The following is an 18,793-nucleotide window of genomic DNA, read 5'->3' as shown; positions in this document are numbered from 1 at the left end:
CTTAAAATAGTTTCATGCAAGTGTGATTTTGTAAGAAAATTCTATAAGCCAGTATTTTATAATAATTTCCAAACAAGTATAAAAAATATTAGTTTTGTTAAATTTAGGCAACAGGACAGTACTATCAAGCATGGAAAGTTCCAAGGCCAATTTGGGAAGTGCTTAGCGTAATGGTGAAGAGCACTAGCTGAGAAGACACATACACCAGCGTTCAGATCCCAAACCCACTTTTACTTATTTACTACTCTCTGACTTAAGCAAGTGACTTAAACAGTTTTCTCACCCACAAAATAGCTCTTAAAATTGTTGTTATGCCTAAGTAGGATAAAATGGGTTCTAACTGAACATGAGGTTGAAATAGCTACATATTCAGGCAATACTTTCTCCAGACCTTGGGTACTATTAATTAAACATCTGTTACTGTTTTAGCAAAGACCCAGAAACTTGAATTCAATGAGAAAGGCGAACGTGGTTACCTGGAAAGGCAGGCTTTCATAACTGCACTGTGAAGATTTTCATTAGGGTACTGTGACAGCCGACGAGAAATACGCAACAGCTGTCTGGTAGAAAGTGATGCGGCCAGTGACTGTGCCTATCAAAAGGCAAAGACAGCCTGTTAAGAGCCTTGTTTCCACTTGCTGAGAGTCCCTTTAGATGGGATCAGAGCAGAATTCATTATTCCTGAAGGACAAGGCCAAATTTCAAATACATAAGTACTGTTAATGAATTACAAATAAAAATAAAGGAAAACCAATTTACACTTAAGGCATCCTTAAAGATAGTTTTTTAAAAGAATCTATAAAAAGTGTTTATCAGTTAAATTCAATAAAAGCGTTTTTACTGTGCTAAGTGCTGTGCATACATGTTTTTTGGGTGGAGGGGAGAAGAGGTTGGATGGAGGAAAGATGTTACATAATACAGGCCACACCTGACTTACAAATAGCTTTTATGTACAAGTAACTATTTGTTCTTTTTTTTTTCCTGCCCACACAAAGTTGAACTGTTCAGATAGCCCGAAAATGCTTAGAGCTTTAGGTAAATCTATGGCTTCTGAAATGGAGAAAAGGAATTGTGGATAATTTAGGTTGCTGACCACAGAGGTGTCAACCAGTTTGTCCCTTGGGTGGCAGCTTGCAGTTTGAAATCCTTCGCTTATAATGCCAGAAGAATTTCACTTTGTTTTCTTATTCTTCAAAAAAAATAAGAAATCCCATTAATAGAGCTGCTAGTACAGAACTGGGATATGTGAGTACCAGTAAATATTTGTTAACGTGATTTTGAAATTATCTTAGTGGGCAGCGTAATGCAATGACTGATAAAGTTTATCAGCTTTGGAATCAGACAAATCAGGCTCTCATGTATTAGCCTGGTGGATTATTCAACATCTTCAAGCCTTGGTTTTCTCATCTTGAAGTTGGTGACAATAATGCCTTTACATTTAAGGTTGTTATGAGGGTTAGTATCCACAATCTATAAAGAACTTACCAAACTCAACACCTAAAATAAAAATAATCCAGTTAAAAAATGGACAGATGACATGAATAGACATTTTTCCAAAGAAGACATCCAGATGGCTAACAGACACATGAAAAAATGTTCAACATCACTCATCATCAGGGAAATACAAATCAAAAGCATGATGAGATAGCACCTCACACCTGTCAGAACAGCTAAAATTAACAATACAGAAAACAATAATTGTTGGCGGGTATGCAGGGAAGGGGGAACCCTCTTATACTATTGGTGGGAATGCAAACTGGTGCAGACACTGGAAAAGGTTCCTCAAAAAGTTAAAAATAGAACTACTCTCCAATCCAGCAATTGCACTACTAGGTATTTACCCAAAGGACACAAAAATCCTGATTCAAAGGGATACATGCACCCTGATGTTTATAGTACAGTGTCATTATCAACAACAGCCAAATTATGAAAAGAACCCCAATGTTCATTGACTGATGAATGGATAAAGAAGATATGGTATATACATACAACAGAATATTACTCAGCCATAACAAAGAATTAAATCTTGCCATTTGCAGTAACATGGATGGAGCTACAGAATATTATGCAAAATAAGTCAGTCAGAGAAAGACAAATACCATATGATTTCACTCATATGTGGAATGTAAGAAACAAAACAGGTGAACATAGTGGGGAAAAAAGAGAGGCAAACCAGAAAAGAGACTTTATAGCTATAGAGAACAAACTGAGAGGTGCTGGAGGGGAAGTGGATGGAGGGTGGATAAATAAGTGATGAGGATTAAGGAGGGCACTTGTGAGGAGCACTGGGCATTGTATGTACGTGATGGATCACTTAAATTCTACATCTGAAACTAATATTACACTGTATGTTAACTGACTGGAATTAAAAACTTGAAACTAGAAAAAAAGAGAGAGAAAAGAAAATTGTTCTAAAGTACTTAGCAGAGGTCAGACACATGGGTGCTCAACAAATGTCAGCAATTATTGTTAAAAGTCACCCTCTTCAAAATGAAAAAAAAATCTAACACAGGAAGGGCATGCGACCTGCACTTCAGTATGAATTTAATGCATCAGATTATTATTGGATTAATTTCTAATTTAGATCAGCAGCATTAGGAGACAGCAGTTTTCATTGAAAACCAGGTGAGAGAAGAACTTTTGGAGCAACTAGCCCTTTGGGGGGGTGGGCAGAAGAGGCCAGGAGGAAATGTCACAGGGGTAATGGGGGCAATACAGTGGTCCTGAGCCCCTAAGGGAACACAGAGGAGGACTCCATGAAGTTAGCAGAGGGTTCAGGATGGATGGTGGGAGGGTGCCAGGATGCCAGAGACACACTGCCTATTGGCTTGTTTCAGCATTTCACTTAAGCTGATCTTGGTAGGTCCCAAGGAAGAACAAAGGGCAGGGATTTCTCCTCCTGTGTGTATTTCGCATCTCCATGAGATGCTGGTGTGCTATGCTATTATATCTCAGCTACAACATAGGTTAAATGGTCCTTTGGGGACTAGATTGGGAGCATGATCACCATTTATGATGTATCCCTTTTTCTATTAAAAAACACATTCTATGTCTCAAAGAACTCATAAGCAAACATTTGGTTCATCCTTGTTTTCAACAAATTTGCATTCTAGACATGGAGACAATATTTAAATATAAGAAAGTATAAACTGCAATTCAAAATAGCATATAATTTAATGCCAAAATAAGTGAAGCACTTGACAACTGTTAGAGGGGCTTAAAATGAAAATATTCAAGTGGGCACAAGAAATGCTATGAACAAAGGCATGAGAGCAAAAGGAACAGAAATAGATGCAGAAATGTGAGGAAATCAGCCCAGCTTTACTAGAGGGTCTTGCTGGAAAACTTGCTCCTAAGTAACAAAGATCTGGGACTAACACTTGGAGGAGTCTGGCCTTACTCCTAAAGGCAATGGGACTTTGTTATGTGCAAAGTGGTAATACGATTTTAGAAAGATTAATCTGGTGGTAGCATGCAAAGTAGCTGAAGGACAGAGAGAACTGAGACAGGAAACAGAAAGCTACTGCAATGATCTGTCTATAAAACGATAAGGTACAGTAAGATTACTGGCAAAAAAGGCAAAAAAGAGTGGAGAGAAGGAATCAACAAATATTTCAGAGAACTTGGCCCCTGATGGATATGAGAAAGAAGGCAGAATTGAGGATAAGATTAAGGTTATTTGAGCCAGTATAATTTAAAGTATCAGAAGCTAAATATGACTCAGCAATTCCCATTCTGAATATGGGGGCCCACAAAAAATTCCTATTTTAATCATGGAAAATGTTTGACAAATGATTCCAACCTGAAGATTCTCAAGACAAGAGTCCTAATAAGCCATACCGTAACTTCCTCATGTACAATATTCTCATCTCATCCAAGAATGACACTGAATTCAGGCTTTACATTTCATTCCAGGTAGGACGTCTTGCGAATTTGACAATATCAGCTTTCTCAGTTGCTAACATCAAAATGCTTTACAATAACATCCAGTGTTAAAAAAAATCAGAACAAAGCTTTACATTGAGCCATTTAAATGTTGAATAAAGGGTTTGCTTATTTCTGCTCTTGCGTTATCAATTAAAAATTCAGAATGCACTTTACTTAAAAAATTCCTAATGTGTTTAACGTTTATAACATTAAATTTCTAACTGCACTTTTATCTTGCAAAAAAGAGTATGAGGATATGAGCACATTCCCTTAGTTACCATGGTTATGGAGTTTAAGCGCACACCTCAAGGGGTTTCTTGTACTGGCATTATTAGTAGTAATAATTCAGCTTAAAAATATGAAGGATCTGATCAGAAATTTTTTTCAATAAACCTTCTCTTTTTCCTCTTAACGAATTATTTCTTTTATGAAAACATACTGTTTTCAGGGAGAGAAAACGCTAGGGACAATGTGTTAATAAATTAGTACTTAATTAATCAATCACTTTATTCATTCATCCACCAAACATTTGTTAAGTGTCTCTTATGGGCCCGGCACCAGGCTGGAAAAACGAGAAAGAAGAATAAACCACACTATTCAAGGAGTTCAAATACTAATTGAGGAGATGAAAATAAACCTGTGATACAGCTACCACAGGTCCATAACAGAATCGTAAGTCAAGTGTCATGAGAGCAGGTTGGAGATAGAGGTTACTTCTGTCTGAGGGGCTGAGAGAGATCTGACAGGGGACAGGGAGAAAGCACATTCTGGCGGTGTCACAGGAAGCTGGGGCATCTGGGTATGTGCCGGGCTTAGCAAGCAGGAAGAAGAGAAGTGCGGGAGGGCTGAGGGTGCTTCAGGAGAAGCCGTAAGAAAGTGAGGCTAGAAAGGCAACGTACAGTCAGACAGAACTGGGCAGGCATGCTTATTTAGCAGGCTGTCCTTCAGTCCGTAAGCAGAGATTTCATCCCTTAACAGTTTAATGATGGAGAGAACTTAGGAGCTGGATTTGGGAAAGGCCACTCCAGAGATACTATGGATGAGTCATTCATTCATTTACTTAACAGACATTTGTTGACCGTCTACTACATAGCAGGCAAAATTCCAGATGCTGCGGATACAGCGGGGACCCAAGCAAAAACCCCTGCTATCCTGGAACTTAAACTTGAGTGAGGGAAAATAAGCAATTAAAAAAAGTGAATAAAACATATATTATGTCAAAGGGTAATAAGCCTTATGAAGAACTTTAAAGCAGAAAGAGAGGAATGAAATGGGGGCTAAATGTGATTCTAAATGAGTGTTTCAGGTAGGCCTTGTTGAAAAGGTGACATCCGAGCAAATCCAAACGGGGGAGTTTGAATTGCAGTTATCCGGGGAAGAAAATCTAAGCGGAGGAAACACTGAGTGCCAAGGGTCCTGAGGCAGACATGAGTGGGTTTAAGGAAAAAGAAAGAGAATGGTGTAGCTGAGAAGAACAAGTAAGGGACAAATTGGAGATGAAGTTATTAATCCCTGGGGTTTAGGGGGTCTGTGACAACTGGAAAATGGTCCCCTCCCCAAAGATATCCACATCCTAATCCCTGGAACCTATGAGTTTTACCTCATATGACAAAGTTAACTTTGCAGACCATATTAAAGATTTTGAAAAGAAGAGAGCATTCTGGATTATTTGTGTGGCCCCTAAATGCAAGCGCACATATCCTTGTAAAAGGGAGGCAGAGAGAGGTCTGAACAGATACATGGAAGAGAAGGTGATGTGAAGATGGAGGCAGAGATTAAGATAATGAGGCCACAAGTCAAGGAATGCCGGCAGCCACTGGAACCTGGAGAAGGCGAGGGACAGATTCTTCCCTTTAGCCCCTGAGGGAGTGCTGCGGATACCTCGACTTGGATGCAGTAATACGCACTCCAAACTTCTGGCATCCAGAAAGGTGAGAAAATAAATTTCTGTTGTTATAAACCAGCAGTTTATGGTAATTTGTTACAACAGGCCCAGGAAAGTAATCCAGGGCCACATGAGGAATGAACTGTTGCTGGTGAGGGCAGTCAAAAGGAAAGGGCAATATTCCAGGGGAAAGATTATGAAACCAAATACCAGGACAATTACTGGCAATAGGTAAGAGAATGGATGAGACATCATGATGCTAAATTGATGAGATTTGCTTTCGGGTTAAGTGGAGATCATGGGAAGGCAAGGAGACAGATTATTAACACAGCCAGAAAATTAAATAAGAAATACGAATAGATTTAAAGGGGAAAGACAGTTTAGTGGTACAAGATATGTTGTATTTATAGTGATCCCAGAGTATCCAATTGGGAAGTGAAGGAAACTACCATTTATTAAGCAGCTACTAAGGAAGAGATTCTTCACACACATTTTCATGTTTAATCATCACAACCTCCTTATGAAGTAGATAGCACTTGCATTTTAGAGATGAGAACACTGAGATTCACAGTTGGTGACAGCCCTTGATCCTTTCAACAGATGCAGTGGTTTCCAACTTTTTAAACATCAAGTCCCTCTTTTTCATTCCCCATGTGCCCTGTGTTTTAAAAGACTTCGCTTACCAAACTGCATGTATTAAAGAAGAGTTAGTTCTTTATGTTTTGCTATCCAAATGCATGTATGTATAATCACCAATCATGTTTCAGATTGGCATGATACAACCAGGCTTTGGTATTAAAATTCCAGCTCAAAGCAAGTAACATTTTTGTTAGTCCTTTCATCCCTTTGTGCACAAATATATAATTTGCCTTGGTCTATTTGAAATATTAATTATTGCTTGAAAACCTCAGATTAAAAACTAACCTTTTTATTTCACCCCTAATAGAGCATGAATTATATTGAGTATATTGGACTTTGACAGCAGGGGGAACTTTTTGTTATAGTGCAAAAGTGTTTTCAACTGTGAATGCTAAAATAAAAGTTATGCAAGAAATTTTAAAAAAGGGCAGGGGGGGCAGGATATGCCACCCCAAAACATGCCATTTTGACATATTTATTACTTTGAATTAAAGTTACATAAGAAACAGCCAGTACAAGAAGGACATTCTGACCCTCCTTTGTCCCCCGAAAGCAGGAAATAAATCTCCCCTATGAAAGGCATCCTTTCTGTCCCAGGAGGGTAGAAGGCATCCTTAGCGCCAGCAATAGGGAACATAGGGCCAAGATGGCAATATAAACAAACTTTGTTATCTCATCACTAATTTGCTACCTCAAGCCCAAACTTCTTTGTCTTGTCAATTCTTTACAAATTTATTGTTTGTCTAAAAGGTATAAAAGCTGTCTGCTTTGATCACTGCTTTAAGTATAATATTTTTATGGGGCCCATGTATATATGGAATTAAATTGGGTTTTCTCCTGTTAAGTCTGTCTTGTGTGAATTTAATCGTTAGGGCAGCCAAAGAACCCAGAAGGAGGGAAGGGAAAAGTTTTCTGCCCCTACACCATCCCAGGATGGAAATACAATTAGAAACAGAGAATCAATGAGAAAAGAGAAGTTAGAAGCTGAAGAGAAAGAGGTCAACGTTAATAGAAGAGGTCACACTTGGACTAGATGAGATTGCTCAGCACAGGAGATTGGGGGCCAGAACTGAACCCTCAGGATCACCAAGCTCGAAAGCTAGTTTTCTTTCTTCTATGAGACCAGCCATGAATAGCTGGAGTCAATGTTCAAATCACTGAAAGAGTAAAATATATATGCACAGGGCAAAGCACAGCATAAGAGATAAAAATACCAGCTTGAAAAATAGATTTTAAAGCATTAAACTCTGAGAACTTAAAGCAGCAGCACGTCAACAACAAAAAATCCTACGGGAAAAAGCCCAGACTTACCGTGGGATCCTGTGTCTCTCTGAGTTGGTGTGTAAATGATAACAATCTGTCCAAAGCTTCCTGAGGTATATTTGGGACCTATGTTATGAGAGAATTGAGAAAAGACAGAAAGAATAAATGGGGATATCTGATCAATCAACCAGAAATTCTGGCTACTCGGCAAACAATATTAGAATTACATTTTTAGAAAGTACCTGGTGATAGGTAACATGTTTAACTCCTTGATAAATTTGCTTATTCATTTTCTCAGGAAACACTTCTGCCTCGGCTTTCTCTTTAACAATCAGGTAGTTAAAACCAAGCCACTCTTCATTTATAATTCCACCACCAGGATAAAACTGAAAGGAGCCTCCAACTCAATTAAAAACTGGCATAAAGTGTACCCATAAAAAATTTTTCATAATTATTTCCTTGTTTGTTAGCTTCGACATGATTTTTTAAACTCTAATTTAGGCATTTTTCTTACTAAAACCAAACTCCTTCACTTAGTAATCTTATTATCTACCAAGTGAAATGGGTATCCTGCAACAAAGAATGGATGCCCACGCTGTTCATTTTTTCAAGGACTTTTAAACCACATACCTAAGGGGAGTAATCAGTTTATCAATGAATTCTGAAGAACAGTTGCCTAAATAACACATGCTGGTTGCTTGAACAGTAATAATCTTAATCTAATTAAATATTTAACTGAATTAAATTATGAGAAATTAAACTAAAACAATGACATTTTATAATTTTGATTTAAAAAGATCAGAGAGATATTAGAACAATGACTAGTATAATGTAACCACTTCAGAAGTAAACTGCTAAGGGTTTCTTTGTCATTTAAGTGACTGGCACTTGAAAATTCTACATTCTTTTCAGTACCTATTTTATCTCATTCATTCTTTAAATTAAATCCTGTGATATAAGAAGCAGTATTATCCCCAACTTCAGATGAAGAAACTATGGTTGAGTAATTTACCCAAGATCTGGAGGCTGATGAAGAGTGGATTTGGCATTTATTTTTTTTTTTAAGGATTTTATTTATTTGACAGAGAGAGAGGGAGGGAACACAAGCAGGGGGAGTGGGAGAGGGAGACGCAGGCTTCCCACTGAGCAGGGAGCCCGATGCGGGGCTCCATCCCAGGACCCTGGGATCATGACCTGAGCTGAAGGCAGACGCTTAATGACTGAGTCACCCAGGCCCCCGGATTTGGCATTTAAAAGTAAGCTGTTTGACTTGAAAGCCTATGCCCTTATCCACCTTCACGCTCACAAGACCTAAAATTAATCAGCTAGTTCTGGTATTTCAAAGGGGATGAGTGCATTTATGTAAAAAGTTACTTATCTGTGATCGAGAACAACACCACCCAGTAGAACTTTCTGTGATGACGGAAACGTTCTTTACCTATGCTGTCTAACATGGTAGCCAAAACCCCCCAGGTGTTTATTGACCCCTTGAAATATGACTGAGAAACTGCACTTTTAAAATTTATTGAATGTGGCTGGTGCTACATTGAACAATGCAGTTCTAAAACTCCAAAAGTGTGAAGCACTTTAGTTAAGGCAGACATTGAAATAACGCATTACGTATACTGCAAGCCACTGGATAACTAATCAGGTAAGCACAGATACATTACAGTACTGAGGGGAACAGGACGACTTTGTATTTTCTAAAATCTAAGGAACTAAAATATATTTGGCCTCCCTTTATAGTAGGAACTTAAAATAGTCATCTCTGGCTGATTATAGAGGGAAAACGAATCCTAAAACTGCCTCCACATGCGGAAAGTGGAAAGACAACTTACATCCATGGTTCTCAAAGTGTGATCCCCAGATCACCTAAGAACTTTAGAAATGTAAATTCTCATGTACCGCCCTAGACCTAGGGACTCAGCAATCTGCATTTTATCAGGCCCTCCAGATGATTCTGAAAAATGCTAAAGTGTGAGAACCATTATATCAGGAAATTTGGGAGTAAATGGGAAGAAGCCAGAAACGTCCAATTCTGCTCCGACAGGTGTCAGAGTACTTTGAAAGAGAACAGCTGAAGGCAACAGGCTAGAGCTCGCCTTACTCTTACCATTTCCTTAATCACTTGAATTTCTTCACTTTTGACAAGTGGTTTCATATAATGGAAAAAGAACATGGTTAAGAATTCTGGTCCCAGCCACTGCTGTGTTGTGCTTCCGATAACAGGGGGCTCTGCCAAGGCGATGATTCTGAAGGAGGGGTGGACAGGAAAAATGGATCTAAAAGGGGAAAAACAAACAAACAAACAAACATAAACTTTCATATTAGAAATTAGGTCATGGTAGCTAAAGCCTAGGCAACGATAAGCCTACTGCTGTTAATATAGTCAAAGCTATTATCCAAAGAACAAGCCTTGAAAAAAATCAGGACGTCTTAAGAACTTATTATTAAAACAGAAAAAGAGGGGTGCCTGGGTGGCTCAGTCAGTTAAGGGTTCGACTTTTGATTTCAGCTCAGGTCATGATCTCAGTGTCATGAGATCGAGTCCACATTGGGCTCTGTGCTGAGTGTGGAACCTGCTTGAGAGCCTCTCTCTCTCCTTCTCCCTCTGCACCTCCTCTGCCCGTAGGAGGCACCATAGCCCACTGCTAGTAGCTGTTAATTATGAGACCCTATGGTATCAGACTCACTGCATTCTCTCTCTCTCTCTCTCAAATGAATAAATAAATCTTTAAAAAAAAGAAAAAAGAATCATCTACTGCTAAAACATCATGTACTGTTTCCACTGATGATCTCCATCCCTGCACAAACCACTGTTCTGGATATGCTGTTATGCCTCCAATAAATTTTCTCCATAGTCCCTTGAAACAAAATTCCATCCAGTTCATATTCATTACATAGGTTCCTTTTCTTTATTCAAAATCCCCTCAAAATCTCCTGTCTTGCAAGGAACCCACTCTATGTCAATCATAGAAAGACCAAGGAGTATGATCCAGGATGTTCACTTCACAACACAGAAGATTTAAGCAGCATAAGGGGCTGGGTTAAATTTAAAATCTGGATTAACAAAAAGAATACTTAGGTCTTCAAAAGATAGAGAAAATTAAATGTTTATATAATTTACTCTTTTGTCATTTTATAGGAAATATTGTGATTTTTAAAGTGATCTCTTTTATAGATCTCTGCTAGGGAATCTAGGGATGTAAATATTCTAGGACACACAGAAGAATAAGGTAAGACTGCCCACCATTTGTGAAATGACTTGAGTATGTTTTGGAGAACAGACTAGACACCCCTTATAATCTATTCATGTGTGTGATAGTGTCAGTTTTTATTAATTGCACTCTAAACCGCAGTGGAAATATAACTTTAAAGGGTAATATCACCCTTGCTATAAGAAAGAAAAGATAAAATGCAAACACTTGCCAAGATCTTCACAAAAATAAAAATTTAGGTACATAACTGGCATTTCTCCAGAAATAGACTATTCATTGCCATTAACTATTATAATAGAACCCAACAGTTAAGTGATTAGGCAGCTAGAATATTAGGAGGTAGGATATGTGTGGAGAGGATTAGGTAAGTACTTGGAAGATTTAAGATAAGAAAATGCCCTCCCAATACAATAGGTAAGGCCACTGAGTCCCTGACTACATGATCTGTAATTTTAGAGGCCACACCATAATTTGCAAACCAGGGAAAAGCAGTTTTTAGAAATGGTCATATGAAAGGTCTAGAAGTATTCATAAAAGCTACCAGATATCGTTTCATTTTGCTAGGTAGGAAAAAAAAAATCCTTATTTACAGATATTCAAGCAGGGCATGGGAATGATCTATCCAAAGGAGTTGTTCTGGGAAAACAGGAAAGAATAACATGAGCAGAGTCAGAAAGTTCTGAGGATAGCATGATCATTGAGGACTGCCAGCAATGAGATAGTCACACAAGAGAATCTAGACACAGAAAATTCTGTGATCTAAAAGCTAAAAGAGAAGGTTTTTCCATTTTCCACTTCTGCCAAGTGGTTTGCCATATTCCAGAAAACTCAGCTCCATGGCCCAACAACAGATGTTGGATTCATCCTTGATCCTCCTCTTTCCTAGCTGGGACAAAAGAAGGTGGGAGAGACAGAGCTGCTTTTTTGTGATTTGACTGCACAAAATTAAATCTGCAGATGTAGTTTCTTATTCAAGATAATAAGGGATACTAAATCAGGGAAAAAACAAAGCCAAAATCCAACACGTAAGCCAAAAGAGGAAGTCCAATTTATATCCTTAAACCAAAAGATCAGGAAGCAGGTACCACAGCTGAGCTGTGAATTTAGGACTAGAAGAGCAATTAACATGAGAGCAAGCCATAGGAGAGCAAGCTAGGTGGCTTGAATTTAAATATGTGATGATCATTGCTTAGAACATCACTGTCTGTGGCTTGCTTTTTGGTATTGACTCTAGCAGGGTACCCGAGTAAGCGGGCCCAATTTAAAGAGGGCAGTTTCTGAGACAGCTGATGTGTCAGGGAGAGAAGTGTACACTGACTATAAAAACAGCCAGCAAACTACTGAATAACAGGATAAGGACCGTTGTGTTGCTAGGTCTCCCCCAAAGGCTTCCTTACATATAAATAGGTCATATGGAAAGTCATTTCCTGATGATGATAGGATCTCCACGTCTGAAAGTTGGAGAGCAGAGTACTCCTGAGGATCTGCCACGTACTTTCAGGTGATTTAACGTACTGGCGTGTAATACAAAGGTTGGGTAAGTGGTAAACAGTTGAGAATTAGGAAACAAGAACAGTTAAAAGTTAAAACCAAGGTTAACTTTAATTTTACTAGAATTTAACAACAACGAATAACAAATGAAACTAAAGATATAGCTTAACTTCACATAAGTAAATATTTCATAAAGATTAAAGATTAAAAATGCAAAATGCTCTTTTTAAAAAAGATTTCAAAAATAAAAGTATTGAGGTCAGTATGTTTGTTTGGGGGCATTGAATATAAGTTTTAGAGAGTAAAGCACCTTCCACTGCTTCTCAGCAATAAAAAGGAATGAATTATTGATATACATAACATGAAAGATCTCAAAATAATTATGCTGAGTGAAAGAAGCCAGATCAAAAAAAAAGTATATACTGTGTAATCCCATATACATAAAGTTCTAGAAAATACAAAATGTATCAAGTAACTGGAAGCAGATTCCTAGGGGTGGGAGAGGAGGGTGACAAGGGTCGAGAGAGGGACTCCCCAGGGGTCTGAGTGCACTTTGGGGGGATGTCATAGATGTATTCATTATCTTGACTGTGGTGATAGTTTCATAAGTATAAATGAATATCAAAAATTATGAAACTGTGCACTTTAAATATTCACAGTTTATTATACATCATTATACCTCAAAAAAGCTATTAGTAAAAGAAGAAAGACTTCAATAAAGTCCAATCTTTTGAAGGAAATTAGAGGGTAATTTTTGTCAAATGTGTCTATTAAGGAATTTGAAAGAGTAACACAGAAGGTTTTTATGAAGACATTAATCATAAGCCGAAGAGGATTTTGTAACTGGCCTTCTATACTATTACTAGCATTCCCATTCTGAACCTACAGGCTGTGCAGCCTGTATTTCACCTTTATTTCCTGTGCAATGTAGCAAACCGCATGGACACATTCCTTACTCACCCTTATACCACACAAGGTCTAGGGTGATACCTGGAAGAGAACAGATGCTAACTAAATAAATAAATGTATTGCTATGGTTAAGAGCCATCACTGCAAGAAACTTTTTGAAGACCTTTGATGGCAAGGACAAAAGAAAGTTAACTGATAAGAACTGGGAATAATGGTTTTTCACCCAAAAGCAGAGCAGCTAATATAATCTGGTCTTGCACGAGTACGTTAGAGAAGGTTCATCCTCTATCCAAAAGACAAAACCAAAACACACAATAATAATTAGACTCTTCATGGAGTTTGGAAAAAATGGTTCTTTTTCAAAATCAAAATTTCCTTAAGCCTCTTTGTTTTGAGAATCAAACACAAAGACTCAGGCATAAAATCTTGGATCTATCTTGAATTTTGTTAAAAACTTACATGGCCTAATTTCCTAGCATAAAGATGCTGAGGTTTCTGGGGAATGCAAGAGAGAATGCTCAGATCCTACTGTCTTCAAGCATAGGAGTAAGAATAAAAGGGTCCAGAGAAGCTAATCAATCAAGGATTATACCCGATGTCCAGTTATGGTTCACTACTGATCAAGAAAAACTGGGAGATTATAAACTGTTTTCAATATTCAATCACAATCAATACAAATAAAATATACAATAAAAATGTAAAAACATTAGAACATATATAATTATAACTGAGACTAGGCCACTAATCTCTATTGCTTCCCTGAGATAACCATAAGCTCTTTCTTGGCAAAATAAACAATTAGTAACGCACAGACTCTTGGCCCCCTCATCTATGCTCTGACCAACGGCCGGAAGGAACACATTTAGCAGCCTATAGTATTTGAACTCCCCTTTTCCCCAAAGAAGTTTTTCTCATCAAAGGAAGCAGTTCTATTTTGGTCGTTATTTCCTGTGAGAAATGCAGGCATGGTGTCTGGTGTGCATGGCCATCATACTATTTCTAACCACCATGTCCGCTGGATTCTTGGAGTCTTGCAACAAAAGAAAGAGTCACTAACATTTCTGACACCATATCTAAGGGCACATGAGCCATGTAATTACCTGCAAAGAATGCCTGCAGAGGGTTCTGATCAAGATAAAGGATCTTGGTGAAGAATTAAAATACAATGAAGGTCAGCAAAGGAGTCAAAAACAATTGTTTAGAAATTGGGTTTCACACTATGAAGCTGAAAGGCACCGTAGCCCACTTCTGGTAGCTGTTAATTATGAGACCCTATGGTATCAGACTGGTCATAAAAGGCGAACTATTCTTGTTACTAGGTTTATAAAAGTAAGCACTACTAGTTCAGAAGGTCATCTAAAACCAGATTAATAGATTACCTTTACCTTGAGTTTCCTAGAATTTATACAAGTTAAGATTTATTCACTGTTCAAACACACTAAGTGGTCTACTACATGTCAGGTATTGTGACATTCGAGACAAAGAGATGAAGTATAGAGCAACAATGTCCTGCAAATAGAGCAACAATGTCCTGCAACATTAAAGTCTTAAGTTCTGGGGGTGCCTGGGTGGCTCAGTTGTTAAGCGTCTGCCTTCGGCTCAGGTCATGGTCCCAGGGTCCTGGGATCGAGCCCCTCATCGAGCTCTCTGCTCAGCGGGAAGCCTGCTTCTCCCCCCGCCACTTCTCCCCCCAACCCCCGCTTCTCCCTCCCCCACTCCCCCTCCTTGTGCTCCCTCTCTCGCTGTCTCTCTCTCCTCTGTGTCAATTAAATAAATTTTTTAAAAAATTAAAAAAAAATAAAGTCTTAAGTTCCAGTCATTTCCTGATACCCAACTGCATCCTTGCCTCTCCTCTGACCATGTGAAATACCCTTAAGTTCCTTTTGCAACAATTTAACGTTTTTTTGGTTACTTGTAACTAAAGGAGTCCTGCTAGACATAAATATGGTAACTGGTCCTATCTGAAAACAAGCAGGTATCAAAATTTACCAAACTGGGTCTAGAGACAAGGACGCTCTTAAATCTGCTTTCCCTTCTTTCTAACTTTGACTTTTTCCTCTATCTCAAAATTCCCCAAGGAAACAAAGCATTAATAGCTGAGTTTGTTTAAAGACTATCAGAAATAATCATTTTGCTGAACTTCAATTCTGTGCTTAGAAATGAAAGGATAGGTGATTCAGATGATGAGTTTCTAATTTATAGTTCAAATGCTAATGCCAAGAGTGGCATATTAGACATGCACAGCATATAGGATCAACCCATGTTAGATAATGGGTCATATTACTTATAAGAACAAGTCATGAAAAATTAACTTCCTCAATGAGTACAAATTTCCCACTTTATGCTATGCTATGTCCTTCTGGTCAGCCTGTCAGCTCTCTACCTAATAAACACAGCCCTGAAAGAAATACTGTCAACTGGCATAAATTTACTATATTCCACCCTATTATAACCTATTATAACCCTAAAAGAGAACATATTTATTCTCGGAAAGTCAAAAATGGGCCACAAAATTAAATCAAGTTTAGCCAGGAAAAGATAAATTTACTAAGAATCCATCTCATCAGAGTGAAGTAGAGTCTGTAACATGACTGTTTAGCAACGAAATAGAGAAAAACTGTTTACAATCCTAAGAAAATAGTGTGTTTCTCAGGCAAAAGGAAGAGGAATACTGATAAAGGAATTTGACTTTCAACTGGCAGAAATATTTCAGACAGAGGAGAATCAACTGTTGGACATCTTGCCTCTGGGAAGCCAGCGAAGACCTGACAAATGGACAGATCGTAAGAAAGAACAGAAAATTAGAAGGCCAGCCCAGGAGGTTCAACATCTAACTGACGAAAGTTGCAGAGAGACCAGAGGAAATGGGAAAGTGGGAGTGGACAGAGATCTATCATGACATGTGAGCTACAAGTATGAAGGGCAACAGGTCCAGATCAGGGCTGTCAGAATGCACTATGGGACAAAGATGAACCTGATAAAAGTCTCATGTGCCTCAACATGCTGAGAGGAGATTTATACAAGAGGGGAAGCGTCTGGGATGGAAAAGTGATAAATACATAGAAAACAGGGTCACTTTGTCTTCTGTGTTCCCACAGCATTATTGCGGAGATAGATCTCTGTTCTAACATTTAAAAGCTGCATTGTAATTATTTATCTCTGTATCTGGCTCTCTTCATATATATGCATTCATTAACTTTAGGAAAAACAAAACGTATGCAAGAAAGGAAAAACAACTGTAGTTTACCAAATGACTCAGCTGTTGTACAGTCCTTATGCTGTGATAATCATGCAGATGTTGAGTGAGGTTCCAAAGAAAATTATTCCATAACTACTTAGGAAGAATGAGAGATGGGAAGGATGTATATGTAGCGGGAAGAGAAGTGGTAAAAAGAGCTAAACCTTAACTTTCCATAGGAAGAAATCAATCAATAATGCCTAACACTGAAAAATAAATCAAGAAATACCAATGAAAGCATATTATGATATTGCAGTAGTGATGTACGGGGACAGGGTAGCTACACTTGTGGTGAGCATAGCATGATGTATAAACTTGTTGAATCACTATGTTGGACACCTGAAACTAATGTAGCATTGTATGTCAACTATTCTTAAAAAAATATATATATATTATTTAGTGATACAGAGGTAAGTACCTGGGGAAAAAAAAACAACAGCTCGAAGTTGAAAGGAGTAGTCTCTGGGCTTTGGGAAATGGGAAAGTGTCTGAGGACAGATGACAGTGGACTGGTATTTTTCATAAAAAGTCTTGAAAAAGCTACCTTGCTCAAGTTTCATAAATGTTTAACAATGACATAAAATTAAAAAAAATTAAAAATAAGTGAAGGAAACCAAGCAATGCTCTTATGACTTGTTTCTATCTCCTCAGAGTGACCTCTAGAAATAGAACTGAGCCTGGTTTGTATTCATGCGAGTGATGAAAATCAATAGTGATGAAGATGGGACACTTTGAGAAGGAAGTACTACTAACCAGTGTGAGCCAAAACCTCAACACAATGTTTAGGGCCACTATGTTCCTGAAATTGTTTTCATTTGTAAAACCTCTTGTGACCATTAGGGAGAACTTGGGTACTTCTCAGGGAAGAGGGCTGTCATTTCCTGGACACTGGACTACAAATACAATGCTCCTGAGGTCCTAAAGGAGCCTGACAAGCAGACTTGCTCAGAGCTACTGCCCAACTGCTTTGATTCATCTCCCTGAAAATATAAACTGTTCTCTGATGTGTGGTTCACACTCAAATAATGTACAAAAGCTGACTGTTATAAACTAAAGGTATGAAATGAGAGGGATCTTGATAACTTCCCTCCCTAGATACTCAACCAAACTATTTACTGGGCTAGATGAATTTGATGATGTGGATCCCAGCTGTGTATAATCAAGTGAATTTTTTAAATAACTTATACAGAGGTAGTAAGGAATTTAATATTTCCTCTCTATAAAAAAATTCCAAGGAAATTTTTAAACTCTCCTTAAAACAGAAACACAGTAAGAAATACACTTAAATATCATTTGTAAAATTTTAATGTGTTAAATATGTCAGCAAGCCAGTGCGGGGAGGGGAAGCTTCAATTAAATAAGATTCAATTAAGTGACTAGGTATTTGCCAAGGTAACAATCTCTAGTTATGTCAAAATATCCATGGAAATGTAAGGAGACAGAAAACTTACATTTGCCAAACGTCCTCTAAAGGAAAGTAGTATTTAGCTAGAAGAAATCTTTTGCAATTTTTCAAACACATCAAAAATTTGAAGGAATAGAATATGAACACCTGATATCTCCTTCACCTAGATTTCGCCAACTATTAAGATTTTACCACCTTGGGGGCGCCTGGGTGGCTCAGTTGTTAAGCGTCTGCCTTTGGCTCAGGTCATGATCCCAGGACCCTGGGATCGGGCTCCCTGCTCTGCGGGAAGCCTGCTTCTCCCTCTCCCACTCCCCCTGCTGTGTTCCCTCTCTTACTGTCTCTCTGTCAAATAAATAAATAAAATCTTAAAAAAAAAAAAAAAGATTTTACCACCTTGTGTTCTCATTCCCACTTGCTCTTCCTCTGTGTGCGTACATATACACACACGTACGTGTCTTTTCCCCTGAAACATCTGGAAGGGAGTCGTTGACCTCTTTTTACATCATCCCTTAAATATCTCAGTGTGCATTTCCTAAGAACAGGAATATTCTCCTTCAAAACCAGAATACCATTATGATACCTAAGAATATTAACTCAATATCATGTAATATATATATTCCACATTTAAACTTTCCCAATTGTCCCAAAGTATCTTTTCTAGCTGTTTCCATTTGATTTCCCAATCCAGGATCCAAGCATTTGGTTCGGACATTTCTGGGAGGAATATGTAAGTAAGCCACAAAGGGTAATCCTGCATCAGGTGGCTTACCTCCATAATAACTGACTGCTTCCTAGGATGGAGGGCCCAGTAAATT

At 38.1% G+C, this 18,793-nt stretch overlaps 1 protein-coding gene across 1 annotated transcript in view; it reads right to left on the bottom strand.

The window, feature by feature from the left end:
• Positions 1-18,793, bottom strand: part of VWA8 (von Willebrand factor A domain containing 8) — a 305,881-nt gene that overhangs the window by 190,074 nt on the left and 97,014 nt on the right. The window contains exons 14-16 of the mRNA XM_081815509.1: positions 9,828-9,996; positions 7,763-7,840; positions 477-592 (exon numbers count right to left, since the gene is read on the bottom strand). Of these exons, the coding sequence (XP_081671635.1) occupies positions 477-592; positions 7,763-7,840; positions 9,828-9,996 (363 nt within the window). The remainder of the gene's footprint in view (positions 1-476; positions 593-7,762; positions 7,841-9,827; positions 9,997-18,793) is intronic.

The sequence above is a fragment of the Leptonychotes weddellii genome, chromosome 3 (genome assembly GCF_054177405.1).
Source record: "Leptonychotes weddellii isolate Sample4059 chromosome 3, ASM5417740v2, whole genome shotgun sequence".
Lineage (NCBI taxonomy): Eukaryota > Metazoa > Chordata > Mammalia > Carnivora > Phocidae > Leptonychotes > Leptonychotes weddellii.
This window is presented reverse-complemented; position numbering and strand designations above follow the sequence as displayed.